Genomic DNA, 16549 nt, shown 5'->3' with positions numbered 1-16549 from the left:
GAGCAAGAAGGCTGATCGTCATCCGGTTTGTCTTGACTAGAAAATCGAACACGGAGGTCATACGCGCTACATTCTTCAGCGAAACCCTGTGCGCTACGACTCGGAAGGCGATGAGCTCGATGACGACGATGAAGACTCTGAGGCAGATGCCGCGGCAGCGGAAGAGAATCCATTTTCTGAAATTGCGCTCGAAAGTGAGACTCCTCCCTCAGCTGTTTCAAAACGATCTTTGGGACGACATCAATGGCTAATTGTTCTTTCTTATGTGTTTGCAGGTTTTATGTGCCCGTTAAAGCATCCTTCAGAGCTCCCTACCCATCCTTCCATGTCGCATGCCTATACGTCGAAAGCACTGTTGCACATGATGCAGGCAATCGAAGCCAAACTTCGCCAGGAAAGAGCATTGCTCTGGCGGGCAAGAAACCTACACAGACAGTTCTTGGGCGACAGTTCCTGGATGTCGTGTGGAATGGTTGAGACACCGGGAGATCGCTGGATATTCGAGCCCCGCATGGCCAGCACTACGCACACCCCTTCATTGAAACAGTACGGACCCAACGGCATTGCTACACCTCTACGGGCGAGTGAATCGACAGCGCAAAAGAATGGTGCACAAGGATCATCATCGGTCACTGCAGCGTCACAGCCGTCTCCTGCTGCTCAAAATGAGACTCCTGCCGCAGATGGAGATGTGGAGATGGCTGATGCCTTAGATCAGCAGACGAAACAAGTCAGTCATCTTCCAAAGCTCGACCAGGGTAGAGAACCCAAATCGGAGGAAGTGGACACGCCCGTCGGCGACCTACCGCATCACTCAGAGACAACCAAGCAAGAAACACAAGTCAATGGGGTTACACTTCTGAACAGCACCACGGCAGCTGAGGATCGAACGTCGGACTCCGACCGACAACGGAAGGAGAAGGCAGACACAGAGGGTACGACAGCTGCACATCCGGACACGGAACCTCGTCCCGATGCCGCAGACGATACAGACAAGGATGCAGAGATGGCGGATGGGTCTTCGCCAGAGCCCCCACGACGCATGACAACACGGGCGCAGACCAACGCTGCCAATCCTCAACAGGACGATGAATCCGAGCCGTTATCTCCATCGCCGTCCGATGACACACTGGGTAGCCTACCCACACCGCACCCGCTCTTCCTCATACCGGAGTCTGTCCGACCCGACCCTAATTTCGGCCTCCCTCCCAACGAAGCAGAAGATACACGTCGACTTCTCTGGTCTTATGTTCAAAAGCAAGAGGAGACAGTCCGCGGCTTCGAGCACATGCTGGAATGCCTCCTCCGCGCCTGCCGTATGAAAGAGGATGTTTTTGAATGGTGCAAAGCGGAAGGTCACGTCGGCGAATTGAGCGACGGCGAAGACTGGTACGACCGCGAGAAATGGGGTCTCGCCGAGGGAGAAGATCTCAAGAAGGGCGCGGATGAGGACGAAATCGAGCCTGTCGAAGAGAGTCGGACGTCGAACAAGCGAGGCAGAGGTCGACGGGCTTAGTCCAGCCTCTTATCTTTCCTTGCCCAATTCTTCTCGCTCATGCACAGCCTACCGCTCTTCTTTTCACATACGAATGCAGGCATCGGTTCTTTCTTCTAACATTTTAGAGATCTATAGCGCGGAGTTAGCGGTGTTACATTGAAGTTTTCGAGGACAGATATTGAGATTCATGATCATGGCCTATGATGACCCCCGGCACCCACCTCCTTATACCGTCAAAATGTCTCTGCAACATTGCATTGTAAGCACACACACACACACACACACACACACACCATACATACACATGATACCCCCTTCAATTCTCCCCTCCCCGCCTTGTTACGGGTGACATGAAAACGCCGCTTATGGGACCAATGGGCGATGAGTAGTATGCAGAGTAATGAATTCTATAGATAGATAACCATGATACTCTTATTGAAGCTCAGGAATGGATAACATAGGACGAAAAAGTGAAACAATAAACAGTTTATCATGCCCCGCCGTTCTTCACCGTGGATTTTTCAATTTTGTGATCTAGTAATCTTCTTTTCTCCTTGTACTATGCTCGTCACCGGACGTCGTTTTCGTGGGGTTTGGTTGCTTTTTTGTACTGTAATTTCTCTTTCGGGGTAGGCTGATAAGGTTGTCAAGTATCGTTGAGGATGACCATGTGTGGAGCGGGTTGTACAGAGTACATTTATCCTCTTTCTGCAATTCGAAGAGGGTGAACCCAGAGACACGAACATGTGGCTGGGTTATTGGTAGGGCAGGGCTTGCGGTCCGAGGAATTGGCGATTCAATCCATGCGGGAGCAAAGAAGGGGAGAATAAGTGTTGAAGAGGTCCCGGAGCTCATAATTGTATTGTTCGTCTCACTGGCGCGTTGGGAAAAGAAGAGAGCCCCATCGCATTCCGGCGTGGATGAAATCATGTCAGGAAAGCCCTGGATGGGAGGACCGCACTCGACAGAACATCGATGTCTCGAAGTACCACAATATGAGACGTCTGAAGTTACAGGTTCTTCTTGCCACCTTGCTTGCCCTTGGCACGCTCGCGCTCGCGCTTGGCGTAGATTTCGGCAGTGAAGGGACTACAGGAGGATATTGTGGTTAGTTGTTGGATCACGGATGTCCAAATTCTTCAAGTTCAGCAAAGATCGCATATGGGCCAGGAACATTCGCGGGGGAATTCGAAATTGGCGCGTTGGGATGGTCGATTAAGGGCCTGATTATGCTTTCCCATGTATGAAAGCTTTCACCCGGAGTGTTGTACATTCGAAGAAGATGTTTGGGGTTGGGGGGGTGGGGAATGTTTGGGGCACAGCGGATGAAAAAGAGGAATACTTACTCCTCCCATTGGAGAGCGAACCAATAGAGAATGAAGACTTCGGCTGTCAGGAAGAGCCCCGCGACTTTACCTCTGTACAGGGCCACACCCAGGAAGTTGAGGGTGCTGCCCCAATACATTGGCGAGCCGGTAACGTTGAAAGGGAAACCCGTGACGGGGGCGTCCATGAGAATGCCGAAGTAGTCTCCCAGGTAGGTGCCGGTCACACCAAGAGCCCACATGCTGGATAGAACGAGGATTGAGCCAACGGAGAAGAGTAGCCCGCCGAGGACGGGTTGGTGCACTGGGGCATAGTAGGGCTGATCTGCCAGGGCTGTCTGGTAGATGTGGTCGCGTAGGATACCAATGCTGAAAATGGTGACGGCGAGGAAATAGCAGCCGTAGTAAGGGTTACCACCGAAAATACGGGTCAGGAAGTGACTGCGGTATTCTACAGAATGCGATGGAAATAAGGCTCAGTCATTCGAAAGGCCGAGGAAGACACGTAGGTGGCTTCTAGGATTGCCGCCAGTCTGGCAGCAGATCCGAGTGATGAAGGTGAAAGCAGAGGGAAGGACCAACCAGCACGTGCGACAATGCTAAATTCAAGATCTAGATTAGTTTGGTCGAACGAGAACCAGAATCGAGGATTTCTGACTGGTACTTACTTCCAGAAAATTGGGTTGAAGGCAATGGACAAGGCAGCCCCTACACAGAGAGTGGAGGTCAGAATCACATGCGGGGAGAACCGGGGACAGCAGCCATTGAAACATACATTGTAGAGATGGTTGGGACAAGTCGACGAAGTTATCGAGGGAAGCCATGATGAAAAACCAAGAAGCTACGCAAAGCAGACAAAAGAAAGAAAAGAATAATGAACTCAGAAGAAGAATAAGAAGAAGAAGAAGGTGTGAAGAGGAGAGGAGAAGAAGAGAAGAGAAGAGAAAGAGAACAGCATGTGAGGTGGAGAAAGAGCGAACCCTCCCTCTCCCGAAACGGCATGACGTCGTTTATGCCCACCGGCAGCTGCTCCGCTCAGGGCTCCGAGGCCCCAACGCTTTTGAGACAGGTTGACTGGACATGCTCTTTAAACTGACAGTCACTGAGAGTACAGGGTAGCTCTACTGTCTCTAGCACAGCCCTCACAGCAACTGTGAATATGTTCGCGCTGAGTGTCTTCCCCAAGTATAGCTGCTGCATTGTTGACAATAATCCGAATCCAGTATAGCCGGCTTCTGTACTGTATCGAAGAGTGGTATTGTATTGTATCATACATACCGGACCCCCCCCCCCGGGACTCCGGATCAACCATACTTCCTCACCGCCTGCATATCATCATCGTCTCATGCATTAACTTAACTTATCTCTCTGTGGTTATCTCGATCATATAATACGATCCCCTCAATATTCTCCCCCAGTCAGGGGAAGCTCGCCGGACTTTTTGTGACATTGATTAAGCAGCAATATGTTTTCTTTCTCTACGTGAACCCGGCATGGCAGTACGACTAATCCGGGGACAATGGCCCTCAAGCGACAAGAGTACCTTCTGCTGGCCGTTGGAGGTTTCATAGCGTGGGGACTGGCCACCCAGTGGCTTCCCGTGCTCAGATACCTGGGTTATGCGCTGGTACTAGGTGCCCTGCTTTCTTTAACCACGCTACTTCTTCTTGTCCTTTTTACCACGCGATCTACAGCCGATGCAGCTTCCCCCTCCCTCAAGAAGCGCCCCGTTGCGTTCCTCACCCACCGCCATTGGGACCAGGAAGCGCGGGGCGTTCGAAGTCGTTCCACCTACAAACCCAAATCGCTATACCCTCAATCATTTGTTGTCTCGGAGGGCATTGATGAAGTCTTGAGTCTGGTCACGCGCGACTTTGTCGCATCATGGTACCGACATATCAGTCCGAACCCCGCATTCGTGAACGAGGTCGACCGAGTCATCCGAACCGCCGTTGAGAACCTGCGCGAGCGATTACTGGCAGAAGACTTGGTCTCACTTCTGGTCTCCAGGATTTTCCCCATACTTACAACCCACCTCAAGGAATTTGACGTCGCTGAGCGATTGGTGAGGGGAAGAAACCTCACTCGGAATGTCACCGAGTCGGAAGAACTGGATTTGGCTATAGCGAGCAAGTATCGGGAAGGCAATCTACACCCAGCGGCCAAACTTTCTTTGACGGATCAAAAACTCGTCGAGCAGGAATACCTCCGCAAAATCACCGTCGGGTTGTTGCCTAAACTGTTTCCTGCCTCGGTGCTTAATAGTCGCATTGTCTCCGTCATGGTCCGAGAGATCCTCGCTTGCGCGGTATTGTATCCCATCACCGCGGCTCTGTCAGACCCGGACACTTGGAACCAGCTAGTGGAGGCCTACGGTCGTACGGCCATACAGGATCGAAAAACGGTGCGAAAGCTGCGGGCAGCATTAGATGAGCATGCCTCACCGGCACCAAGATCGAAGCGTGGGAGTCAATTTCCCCGCCTGGGTCCTCACGATTCAGAAAGAGCATTTGAGAGGTTTGTACGAGCGATTCGGCGCTGCGACAACATCTCCGATGCTAGACGGTTCAGAGCCCTCATTGTAAGCCAGCTCAAGCGAGAATCCATGGTTGAAGGACAAGACGTCACCTATTTACAACGGTTGGAAACGGCCAAGAGGGTCTTGGATCAGAAAGTGGCCAAGCTTTCCACTCCGGCAGGCAGCCATTTATCGCACGCTTCTGCGGCAGCATCGCACTTCCGGCGCAAAAACAGCGCATCACGGGAGGCATCGCTAGTCGATGTGATGCACGACGCTTCTGGTCTATCGTATTTCATGGAGTTTATGGACCGACAAAAACTCATGTCTCTGGTGCAGTTCTGGATCGTTGTTGATGGGTTTCGCAATCCGCTGGAAGATGACTTTGGAGACGAGGATTCTCCAAGCTCGACAACGTGGACGTCCACCGATCAGAATGACATGGCTCTAATCAGCCAGCGCTACCTGAACAAACCGGAATTGAAAGTGCCGGAAGACTCACGCCGGGCAGTCAAAGCTTTCTTAAGCGCGGGCAAGCGAGCCACGGCGGATCAGTACCGCAAAGCACGGACCGTGATCCTGACCACCCAATCCGCTGTGCTCGAGGAGCTTCAGAACATCTACTATCCCAAGTTCAAAAAGTCCGATCTTTACTATAAATATCTCGCATCGGATGAAGTTTCATCATCTGTGTCTCATGCGCCTCACTCCCCAAGCGCCGCCGACTTGCCTGAGAGACGGCCGCTCCCTCCCTTGATGATCCGTACCTCATCACAGCCTAATGCCAGACCAAAAGACCTAAGACGAGCAGCTGTCTCGTCAAGCGATGTACGAGGCATGGGAAAGAAGCTCGAAGATGATGACTCCTCCAGACGCTCCTTTGATTCTGACCGATCGGCTCCCTTGTTTGATGACGACTATGACACCGATCCTCTCGCAATGTCGACCCAGAGTCTTGGTCAGGAATCCCAGAATGGCGATAACGAGGCGAACCAGAACCAAGTTATTGAGACCATGGAAGCTGCATTGAACGACATTATTACCAACCAACCCAAAAACAGCAGGCTGGAAGATCTCAAGAGCGGAGACGCATCTCCAACGCGTCTCACCGCCGGTGATCAAGTCCCGCGGTCTCCGCGCAGCTCCTTAGAGTCTGCTCGGACCGAGAATCGGATGGACGAGCGTCCTAAGCCGAGCATTGCCTCCCTTGGACTCATTGACCGCTCCTCGCGTCATGGCGTATTTGACGATGATCTTTTCGCCGACCAGCAGAAGTTCATTGAAGATGAATATGAAGAACCCCTGGCAACAGACAAGGATCCCGCAGATGAGGTTCATGAAGCTGCCCCAGGAGACCTAGGGCTGACAGAAGCCATCGAGGCGCTCACGATCGAGATTGAGAAGCTGGGATCACAAGAATCCGTGGTCGACACTCTCACACGCAAGGCCGAACTCACGAACAACACCGCAGAATTGAGAATCTTGCGCAAGTCGAAGGCAAGCATCCAGCGTGAGATTCATCGTAAGGAAATGCAACGGCAACAGTACATCATTCAAGAGAGCGACAACAGCTTATATGGCCGATCCACGGTCCGTATCAAATCCATCGTAGTGGGTAAAGAGGAGGATGGTCGTGAATTCGCCATGTGTAAGTCTTCATTCTCGACCCCGCCTTCTATGCCAAGATGTCAAGCAAGCTCACATACTTCCTAGACGTGATCGAAGTGCAAAGAAATGCTGGGGAGCAAATGCCAGCGGCGTCTTGGGCGGTCGCGCGGCGCTACAGCGAGTTCCATGAACTCCACACCAAACTGCGCATGAGATACCCTTCCGTGAGACATTTGGAATTCCCGCGCCGCCGGGTGGTCCTTAAGCTCCAGAAAGAATTTCTTCAGAAGAGACGCCAAGCGCTTGAAACCTACCTGCAGAAACTGCTTCTCCTCCCCGAAGTCTGCCGCAGCCGGGACCTGCGAGCCTTCTTGTCGCAGCGAGCCATCACTTCACGCGATGAGTCGCAGAGCTCTCGCGACGGAGAGACTAAAGATCTAGTGACCCGGATCTACAACTCTGTCGCTGACGGCATGGACGACTTCCTTGGCAATTTCGGCGTGCTCGATCAGCTCTCAACGGCCGGCCAGAACCTCATCTCCGCCGCCACTAACACCACTACCAACACCTCAACCGCAACGGGCACTGTCCCCCTTTCCCCAGAAGACGCTGTTACTGCGGCTGAGGCCGAGGCGGAGCTCAACGCCTTCGAGGACCGCGACCTCGAACCTTTCATCAAACCCATCTGCGACCTTTTCCTCGAGGGCTTCGAACTCAACAAGGGCAACAACTGGCTGCGCGGGCGCGCCGTAGTCGTCGTCCTGCACCAGCTTCTGGGTGGCACCATCGAGCGCAAAGTCCGGGAGGGCGCCCGCGCCCTGGTACAGGACGACTCCCTTCTCCGCTATCTGGCTCTGGCCAAAGACACCATGTGGCCCGGCGGGACCCTACGACAGAGTAAAGTACGAACGGGGCCCGAACGCCTCCGCAGCCGCACCGAGGCGAGCCTCGTCCTGGCGACCTTGATCCCGGACCTGGCTGGAAACGTGGTCGGGCGGGCCAACGCGCAGGCGGCCGCGCGACGCATTTTCGCTACTTTGAACAATTCGCGTTTGAACGCACATCTCGTGTTTACAATCTTAGACGAGATTGTGTTGGTGCTGTTCGGGGGAGTGAGCGGTGGTGTCGGTGGTCTTGATGGCGTCGGACGAGGGCGTTGAACCAAAGATCTCAAGTCTCCTTCCCCAATGCAATGATAATGGCTTAATGTTGTTCTTTCAGCATGAATATCTGCAGTTCCTCCCGGGGTACTTCTCACCCATTCCCCGTTGCCCTTCTCTCTCCCGTTTCTCCTGGATACATTGCCAGTCCATTTGCATTGACTTTAGCGGGCGTTCCCATTTCTGAATTGAGTCCTTCTGCATATGTTTCAATCCGTCGGTTCTTACCTCCAGTGTTTGCTCTCTTTTCAACACCCGGCCCTCGATCTGCAAATAAGCATAGTTTGTCATTGGGTGTTTGCTGGGGTCCCTTTCCGCCTAGAATACTAACATTGATACTAAATTTCAAAGAGTTGCATGGCGATTGGGTATTCCAGACAGGTGAAATGTCATCCTTCAGTGAAAGGATTTCTGAATATGAGATGCGTGTTACACTACACAGTTCTTTGCATTTCGATACAATGGGAACAAGATATAGAAGCAATGGGGGAAAACATCGAAGCACTAGTGCTTGGCCGTGGGTAAACAAACCCCGATTCGCACGAATCAAAAATGGGGTTCTGATGGGGGAAAGTGGAGACTAAGTTACAATATAGTACAATAGTGCTTGCCGCTATGATGGGTTGTACCTACTAGTATTGGTCTTGGCGATCGGATCTACGCACTTATCATCTACGCACGCTTATCTATCTATCAACGACGGGGTACATCCTCTGTACCAGTCAGTCAAGAAGAATAAAGCTACGTATCCATCCTGTCTGACTGTGTACGCTGAATGAAAAAGTGACTGGCCGAAAGGAGCTTCATTTCGATATTGAGTCAGTCAGTTGTAGTGCGGTTCACGTCACACTCCATTCCATTCCCATCCCAGCCTTGTAACACCCAGGCTCCCACAACAGGACGAGACACGTCATGACGATCGAGAACAAAACGAATGTGACCCACAAATCAGATCATAAGAAAGAGAGAGAGATAGAGAAAACACCTTAAAAGACACATAAGATCGAGAGAGAGTTTCGGATTACAAAGTATTAAATGGCGTCTTCCCCGCCCTTGCGACCAACTTTAATGAGAAGATGGTACGGTAGGTAAATTGGGTACGCCGGGGGCGGAGAGATTGAGGAAGAGAGAAAAGGGGAGGCAACGGGGTGAAGGGATGTTGCCGGAACTTCTCTATGCGTCTTCGTTCTTCTTCTTCTTGGATTTCTTGCTGCTGGTCTGGACGGGGGGTCCCTGCTTGGTCTGGTGGACAATGAGGCGTGTCCAGCACTCATCCTTGTCCCACTCAAAACCTTTGAGGTAGGGATCGGTCATGACGTCGTCCGGCTTTGTCGGTGGTCAGTGACTAGCTCTTTGGAAAAAAGGGGGTGACGGGAAGGCAATACGTACCGTTTTCTTGAAATGCTTGTAGATTGCGTCCAGCGCATCCTTTATCGTGACGCCCTTCATGTTGCGGGCCGTGACCTCCAGCCCCAGGGGGAAGCGTAGGTCGATCTTCTTGACAGGGGGGTTAACGAGGGGGAGCTTGAGAATGTCCTTGTCTTCGACAGTGGACGGGGAGGTGTTGAGCTTCCTGTTGAAAGAGGTGAGCAATGGGGGTTTCTATCGTGGCTGGTGAAGTGGAGTGGAAGGAAGTCTTACCATCCCGTGCGTTGTGTTTCGATGGGCAGAGTCAATTCGATCTTCTTTTCCTCTATTCGGAGCGATTAGTGGATAGTCTGGCAAGGGCGGGAGTGAATGGTTCCAATACATACCGAGTTCCTTGATGTTGCAGACGCCTTCGGCGGTGGAGGAGGCACGTCTGTGCTTCTTGTCCTTGTCCTTGGCGGCAGCTTTGTCGTCGACGACCACATGCTTCTCGTCTTTGGCCGTTATCGTCAGACCGGCGACGGCAGAGTCGACTCTGGTGAGTTCTTCCGACATGGTTGGAAAAGATATGTGTCTGGGGTCACTGACTGTGACGGGGAGGGGTGTTCGGTTAGTCTTGTCGATATGTTGGCAATGGGAAGATGGTGTCAGACGACAGAGTGAAGCTACAAAGGGAAGAGGATAATACAGTGCAAGATGATTTGGGATGGATGGAAACCAGGACCAGGGTCAGGGCCATGAACGTACCGAACAGTGATATGGAGTGGAAGTAGCGGATAGAAAGGCAGTGGATGAGAGATGGATAGTTCACAATGGATGAAGAAGGAAGAGAAGGAGAAGAAGAGAAGAGGAAGAGAAGAGAGGAAAAGGGCAGGGGGAAAGTCCTGGAACTTTAAGAGACCGGATGAAGTGAAGCGGAGAGACTCAGTGAGGGAGGGGGAGACAGTGAGCTGACTGGCTCCTCCTCCTCTTCAACGCATGAAACCACATCCAGGTTCCATGTCTATTGCACGAAAATCAACGAGTCATCAGTCAATACGGAATTATACTCTGTGGTGCCTCCTGGTAAGTGGTACCTAGTAAGTACTGGTCGTTATGGATACTTACTCAGTATAGGGGGGTAAACTCAGTCACCACAAGTAATAAAACAGTACAGCAGTATAACACAACATCTACAGCATCTAGTGACAGCATTTACAGTCATTTCCCCCTCTGATCTTTCCCCCTGGTGGCATGAGTCTCCCCCCGACCAGAATGCAATTGATCTATCGATCATAAGTTGTACTCCGAGTATAGTGAATCGTGAGATCACACGAGCAGCTCCTGACGTCGGAAGCGGCCACTAAGAAAGACTAAGAGCTGCACCCCGCATTTCCCACCGCGGGAGGAAATTCTCCACTTGACACTGACACCAAAAGAACAAAGTACTTCTTACTAACTAGTTACTAGCATGTCTAGCATAGTTACTGCCACCCACCCACATCTCTTATGACACCACAAAGGGTGATGAAACCAGAAGATCTGCTTTCCCCCCCGGTCCATCTTCCAATCATGCCTCTTTCTCCAAAAATGAATGACTTCATTCACCAAAATGCGTGGTTTTCCGTCACCACACGCCAACCACGAAACTCCAGCTTTCCCATGGTACAATCCATCTTGGGGTCCAGCAACACGTGAGTCAAAAGTCGGGGGTTACATTACGACTATCAGGACTACAAGGGAGAGGACACGAATACTGGACAAGTGCGAGGATTCCTCAACGACAGATCATGTCAAGGATGCATACTTGGTCGGGGACTGGCAACCCCTCCGTCAATGGTGGTGGTGGTGTGATGTGTGCGCTGATACTTCCCTGCCATCGTCTGCCTCCGGACCCTCCTGCAACACTGGAGCTCCGACCGGTCTGGAGATTCATCAGACCGTCAAATCCGGTCGATCGCATGGTCAGGAAGGTCTGCTATTGGTTTGTAGACAGTCTCAACTTGCAGCCCCGGGCGGGGTTTGCCGTGAGCTGCGAATCACGATCAGCTTCACCCTGCGGTTTCATGCTCAATGCTGTCGCCTGCCTGCCTCGTTTGTCTGTGGAGAGGAGCGGAAGGACATTCTGGACTCTGAGCCGAGTGCTGGCCTGGGTCCCCGCGTACATCTTCGTAGAGGTATACAAACCAGTAGAAAGTCGACCCCGATGGTGGAGTATCGTGACGTTTCAACAATGTGACTGGCAGTCTACTACAAGCAGGTTTGTACTGTGTACAGGACAAGAGATTGAGTCGTGTTTATGGAATGAACCAATTTCTCAGTTAATTTCGAGATGCAGTCCATGGCCATGGTGATGGGGTTGGATATATCAACAACTTGTCGAAGCACTCAAGGCGTGCATAAATCGAGAGGGCCAGATGCCGCACGGAGCGAAGCTGGCTGACTCAGCAGCTGAGCTGGGCGGAAGGCGGTGTGGTCCGGCAGGAAGGAAGATATTGGAGGTCAACGACAATCGGCGAAAGAGCATCGCTTCTGGTCGATCTTCCAGTGCTTGACTGCCCAACGCTTTCCCTTCACGACGTAATTAGTTCTTGCTTCTCTTTGCAGGGATCAAGGGAAGCTGATTTCATTGTCACTTCACTCGCTCAGGATAACACCCTCCAAATCCTGCCGTCCGCCGACAAATCTACCCATCGCGTCTGCTTTTCCTTTTTCGTCTCGCGTGTCGGAGCTTGCGCTATCATCGTCTCCGGCTACACCCACCTCTACTACTCTTTAATACACAAGTTTCGTCCCCATGGCCGCACTCTTTGGTGGCGTTGGCGCTTCGTCGTCAGCCGGTGCCTCCAACACCACCGGTGACATTTCCAAGGATGTCCCTTTGAACCAACCTCCGGAAGATAGTATCTCGGATATCCGATTCTCCCCCGCTGCTGAACACCTGGCCGTCGCCTCGTGGGACAAGAAGGTGCGCATCTACGAGATCAACGAACAGGGACAGAGTGAAGGAAAAGCTTTGTTTGAGCACGAGGCCCCGGTATTGAACTGCTGTTGGTCACCGGTACGTTTTTCCCCGTCATTCGCCAACAGATCACACATCCGTCCGACTGGGCAACTAACGCCTCAATGTCTCTGTCTAGGATGGAACGAAAGTCGTCGGCGCAGGTGCCGACAAGGCGGCGCGCATGCTGGATCTCGCCTCGAGTCAGACAACCCAGGTGGCCGCGCACGACGCCCCGATCCGTAGCTGCCACATGATTCCCAACCCGCAGGGAGCCACCCCGTTGCTGATCACCGGCTCGTGGGACAAGACGATAAAGTACTGGGATTTGCGGCAACAGACCCCGATCGCGACGGTGGAGTGCCAGGAGCGCGTCTACACAATGGACGTCAAGAACAAGCTCCTGGTGGTGGGGACGGCGGACCGCTACATCAACATCATCAACCTCGACCAGCCGACCAAGTTCTTCAAGACGATGCAGTCCCCCCTTAAGTGGCAGACGCGGGTAGTCAGCTGCTTCGCTGACTCCACGGGCTTCGCCGTCGGCAGCGTCGAGGGCCGCTGCGCCATCCAGTACGTCGATGACAAGGACTCCAGCTCCAACTTCAGCTTCAAGTGCCACCGCGAGACCCCGCCCAACCAGCGCGACGTCAGCAACATCTACTCGGTCAACGCCATCTCCTTCCACCCCGTCCACGGCACCTTCAGCACCGCCGGCAGCGACGGCACCTTCCACTTCTGGGACAAGGACGCCAAACACCGTCTCAAGGGCTACCCCTCCGTCGGCGGCACCATCTCCACCACCGCCTTCAACCGCGGCGGCACCATCTTCGCCTACGCCGTCAGCTATGACTGGAGCAAGGGCTACTCCGCGAACACCCCACAACTCCCCAACAAGGTCATGCTGCACCCCGTCGCGCAGGAGGAAGTCAAGCCCAGACCGGGTACTCGCAAGCGGTAAATAGGTGGGGAGAAGTGGTCTAACGCCGGGAGAAGGAAGCGAGGAGAGATAGGGGAGGAAGAGTGCTGCGTGCATTCGTGTATCATGCATGCCAAAGGCGTATGTGTGCGGTATACCCGATGTTCAACGGGACATCTAGAGATTGCGGAAACAACAAGCATTGACAGAAATATCAAACAATTTGCACTCCAGGCCATTATCCGCATTTCTCTCTTCCCTTTCTCCCTTTCCTTTTTCACCATTTTATGTATGTCTCCTCACTATGATCTTTTCTTTTTTGGTTCTGAGTATAATGCATCTGAGCGATTCATTTCAGGTTAGAATCGGGTCCGATTTTTTTGTCATTTGGGTTGAAGTAGGGAAGCATTGTAAAGTAGACGCTGTCACGCGATGTACTCTGAAAGGGTGGAGTCATCACCATTAGTCCCCGACCTGTCGCGGAAACACAAAGGGGAAGAAAATTCATCTCTATGTCTTCTACCATGACGGGTATTTAAGACTACTCTATGATATTGGCCGCAAGAGAGATCCATGTTAAATGCCTCGATGACTGTTGAAATCCGCGCAAGACCCCGAAACTACATGGGTCCAGGCCATGTTAACTCACGCCACACGCCCACGCCCCCCCTTCCCCTGTCGTATACATCATCTCCATCGCCCGAGTGCTATAGCAAAAGATGGAGAAAAAGAAAAAAAAAGAATCAATCCGCATCATATCTCGTATCAACTCTGCGCGTATGTATAGGAAAAGCAGAGGAAAAGAAAAAGAAAAGGAGTACGTCAAGGGGTAAATGGGTTCTAATCCAACCACACAACGCAGGAACACATTTTGCACAAGTCGCTTTCTAAAGACTTGCAACAACAACTGAAAGATAAAGGGAAAAAAAGGGGTTTATTGCGCTTCCGCTTGTCTTTCCCTGGAACAGACATGTTCTCACTTACCTTCTATGATTGGACGGGAACAAGTGCACATCTAGGAGGTAGGAAGGGTCACCTGGGCGACACCGTCGGTGACCTTGTCGACGGCCTCGTCGGCATCAGTGAGTTTCTCCGCACCACCTTTGGCGGTGGCCTCGACGCCGCCAGCGGCGGCAGCGGCAGCAGCAGCGGCGGCTTCCTTGGCCTTCTTCTCCTTCTTCTTCTGCTTGGCGAGGGCGTTGGCGGCCTTCTTGGCGGCGATCTTGGCGGCCTCCTCTTCCTTCTTCTGGCGGTCGGCTTGGGAGCCGCCAAAGAGGTCGCGCCACTCGTCGGCCTTCTTGGGGTCAATGCGGGAGAAGAGGTACTGGGCCTTGCCAATCTTGTGACCGGGCTTGACGGCGTCGGGCTTCCAGCCGTCCTTGAGGTCGTCGAGGGCCGGGATCAAGCTGAAGGGGATGGCCAGCTGCTCGTTGATCGACTTGGAGGTGGCGGGGAGGTAGGGAGCGAAAACGCTGGCAAGGAGGTGGATAAGGTTAAGCACAGTGCCGACGACGGCGGCGGCGCGCTCGGGCTCGTTGGCAATAAGAGAGTTGTCCAGCCGGTTGGCCTGGATTAGCCCGTTACCAATTTCGGCCAGCTTCATGGCGCTGACGACACCAGCGCGCAGGTGGGCGCCCTCCATCTCCTCGACGTACTGGCGCAGCGTGGCCGTCACCTCGTCAAGGGTAGGCTGGAAGGACTCGGGCACGGTGAACTCGGGCACCACCGAGCCGTACGAGGCAATCACGAGCTTGATCACCCGGTTGACCAGGTTGCCCAGCTTGGCCAGCAATTCGCTGTTGTTGCTGTCCACGAACGACCGCCACTCAAATTGCGTGTCGCCCGTCTCCGGGCGGTTCTTGAGAAGGTAGTACCGCCACACATCAGGGGGGACGCCGGTCTGCTTGGCGCTGTTGCCGAACACACCGATGCCGCGCGACTTGCTGAACTTGCCGCCCTCATAGTTCAGGTACTCAGTCGTGCTAAGATGGTGCAGCATGGTCCACTTTTCGCCCGTGCCCATCTGACAACCGGGGAAGATGACGCTGTGGAAGGGCACGTTGTCCTTACCCAGGAACTGGTACAGCTGCACGTCCTCCGGGTTGCGCCACCAGAGCTCCCAGTCGGGCGTGTAGTTAGCCGTGATGGACGGGTAGCCAATGCACGCCTCGAACCAGACGTAGAGCACCTTGTTTTCGAAACCCTCCAGGGGCACGGGCACACCCCACTTCAGGTCACGGGTGATGCCACGGTCCTTGAGACCCTCCTTCAGCCAGGACTCCGTGATAACGCGGGAGTTCTTAGGCCAGTCACCCTTTTCAATGGCCTTGGAAGACCATTCTTCGATCTGCGGCTGGAGCTTGTCCAGGAGGAGGTGGATGTGTTTCGTCTCGCGGCGGACGGGGGTGGCGCCGTCGAGCTTGCAGCGGGGGTTGATGAGATCGAAGGGGTCAAGGAGGTGGCCGCACTTGTCGCACTGGTCGCCACGGGCATCGTCGTAGTGGCAGCGGGGGCACTCGCCCTCGACGTAGCGATCGGCCAGGAAGGAGTTGTGGGTCTCGCAGAACGGCTGCTCGGCGGTCTTCTCGGTCAGGTAGCCGTTCTCGTAGAGTCTCTTGAAGATGGCCTGGGAGATCTCGGTGTGCTGTTGCGTCGGGGTGCGGCCAAAGTGGTCGAAGCCGATCTCGAACCACTCGTATACTTCTTGGTGAATCTTGTTGTACTTGGCGCACAGCTCTTCGGGGGTCACCTTCTCCTCCAACGCCTTAGTCTCCGTCGCAGTTCCGTACTCATCGGTACCGCAGATGTAGAGGGTCTGGTGTCCGGCAGCCTTGTGGTATCTGATGGAGTGACAAGTTAGATCAAGAAATCATGAGATTCGTTGTAACAATGGGCAAGACAGACCTGGCGAAAACATCGGCACTGAGCACGGAGCCCACGATGTTACCCAAGTGGGGGACGTTATTCACGTAGGGCAGGGCACTGGTGACCAGGATATTACGCTGGCCCTTCTTAGGGAGGATCTTCTCGGACGCCATGCTTGTAGGTGAGATGGAGGGAGAAGGTGTGGAGTGATGTTGATGGGGAAGTTGGTTGAATGGGAGGAGGGGTAAGTAAAATGTCTTCCGCTGCCGGAGGAGGATGATTCATCGCTTCTTTCGGCCTTTCTTCTC

At 53.3% G+C, this 16549-nt stretch overlaps 7 protein-coding genes across 7 annotated transcripts; 4 read left to right on the top strand and 3 right to left on the bottom strand.

The window, feature by feature from the left end:
- Positions 1-148: 148 nt before the first annotated feature.
- On the top strand, positions 149-1601 carry BP01DRAFT_207282 (uncharacterized protein). The gene has a single exon (XM_025571063.1). The coding sequence runs from the start codon at positions 281-283 to the stop codon at positions 1514-1516; it is 1236 nt and encodes a 411-aa protein (XP_025426590.1). The 5' UTR covers positions 149-280; the 3' UTR covers positions 1517-1601.
- A 907-nt stretch (positions 1602-2508) lies between these two features.
- On the bottom strand, positions 2509-3647 carry BP01DRAFT_307914 (bifunctional phosphatidyl-N-methylethanolamine N-methyltransferase/phosphatidyl-N-dimethylethanolamine N-methyltransferase; the record flags this gene model as incomplete). Its single annotated transcript, XM_025572318.1, has 5 exons — positions 2509-2587; positions 2845-3274; positions 3406-3422; positions 3492-3531; positions 3599-3647. The coding sequence occupies 5 exons, from the start codon at positions 3645-3647 to the stop codon at positions 2509-2511; spliced, it is 615 nt and encodes a 204-aa protein (XP_025426589.1).
- A 577-nt stretch (positions 3648-4224) lies between these two features.
- Positions 4225-8456, top strand: rgsC (putative intermediate filament protein (Mdm1)). Its single transcript, XM_025573820.1, has 2 exons — positions 4225-6989; positions 7055-8456. Exons 1-2 carry the CDS (start codon positions 4343-4345, stop codon positions 8107-8109), a joined length of 3702 nt encoding a protein of 1233 aa, XP_025426588.1. The 5' UTR covers positions 4225-4342; the 3' UTR covers positions 8110-8456.
- Positions 8457-9282: 826 nt separating this feature from the next.
- Positions 9283-9962, bottom strand: BP01DRAFT_307844 (uncharacterized protein; the record flags this gene model as incomplete). Its single annotated transcript, XM_025572316.1, has 4 exons — positions 9283-9435; positions 9499-9682; positions 9751-9800; positions 9864-9962. The coding sequence occupies 4 exons, from the start codon at positions 9960-9962 to the stop codon at positions 9283-9285; spliced, it is 486 nt and encodes a 161-aa protein (XP_025426587.1).
- Positions 9963-10785: 823 nt separating this feature from the next.
- BP01DRAFT_206664 (uncharacterized protein) lies at positions 10786-12068 on the top strand. Its single transcript, XM_025571060.1, has one exon. The coding sequence runs from the start codon at positions 11051-11053 to the stop codon at positions 11693-11695; it is 645 nt and encodes a 214-aa protein (XP_025426586.1). The 5' UTR covers positions 10786-11050; the 3' UTR covers positions 11696-12068.
- On the top strand, positions 11789-13907 carry sonA (putative nuclear pore complex protein (SonA); the record flags this gene model as incomplete). The annotated part of the gene is made up of 3 exons (XM_025579398.1): positions 11789-11806; positions 12329-12517; positions 12597-13907. 3 exons carry the CDS (start codon positions 11789-11791, stop codon positions 13416-13418), a joined length of 1029 nt encoding a protein of 342 aa, XP_025426585.1. The 3' UTR covers positions 13419-13907.
- A 113-nt stretch (positions 13908-14020) lies between these two features.
- BP01DRAFT_350961 (methionine--tRNA ligase MES1) lies at positions 14021-16495 on the bottom strand. The gene is made up of 2 exons (XM_025573819.1): positions 16281-16495; positions 14021-16216 (listed from the first exon to the last, which is right to left on the bottom strand). The coding sequence occupies exons 1-2, from the start codon at positions 16412-16414 to the stop codon at positions 14392-14394; spliced, it is 1959 nt and encodes a 652-aa protein (XP_025426584.1). The 5' UTR covers positions 16415-16495; the 3' UTR covers positions 14021-14391.
- Positions 16496-16549: the final 54 nt, after the last annotated feature.

Source organism: Aspergillus saccharolyticus (assembly GCF_003184585.1).
Source record: "Aspergillus saccharolyticus JOP 1030-1 unplaced genomic scaffold BP01scaffold_64, whole genome shotgun sequence".
NCBI classification, from domain to species: Eukaryota; Fungi; Ascomycota; class Eurotiomycetes; order Eurotiales; family Aspergillaceae; genus Aspergillus; species Aspergillus saccharolyticus.
This window is presented reverse-complemented; position numbering and strand designations above follow the sequence as displayed.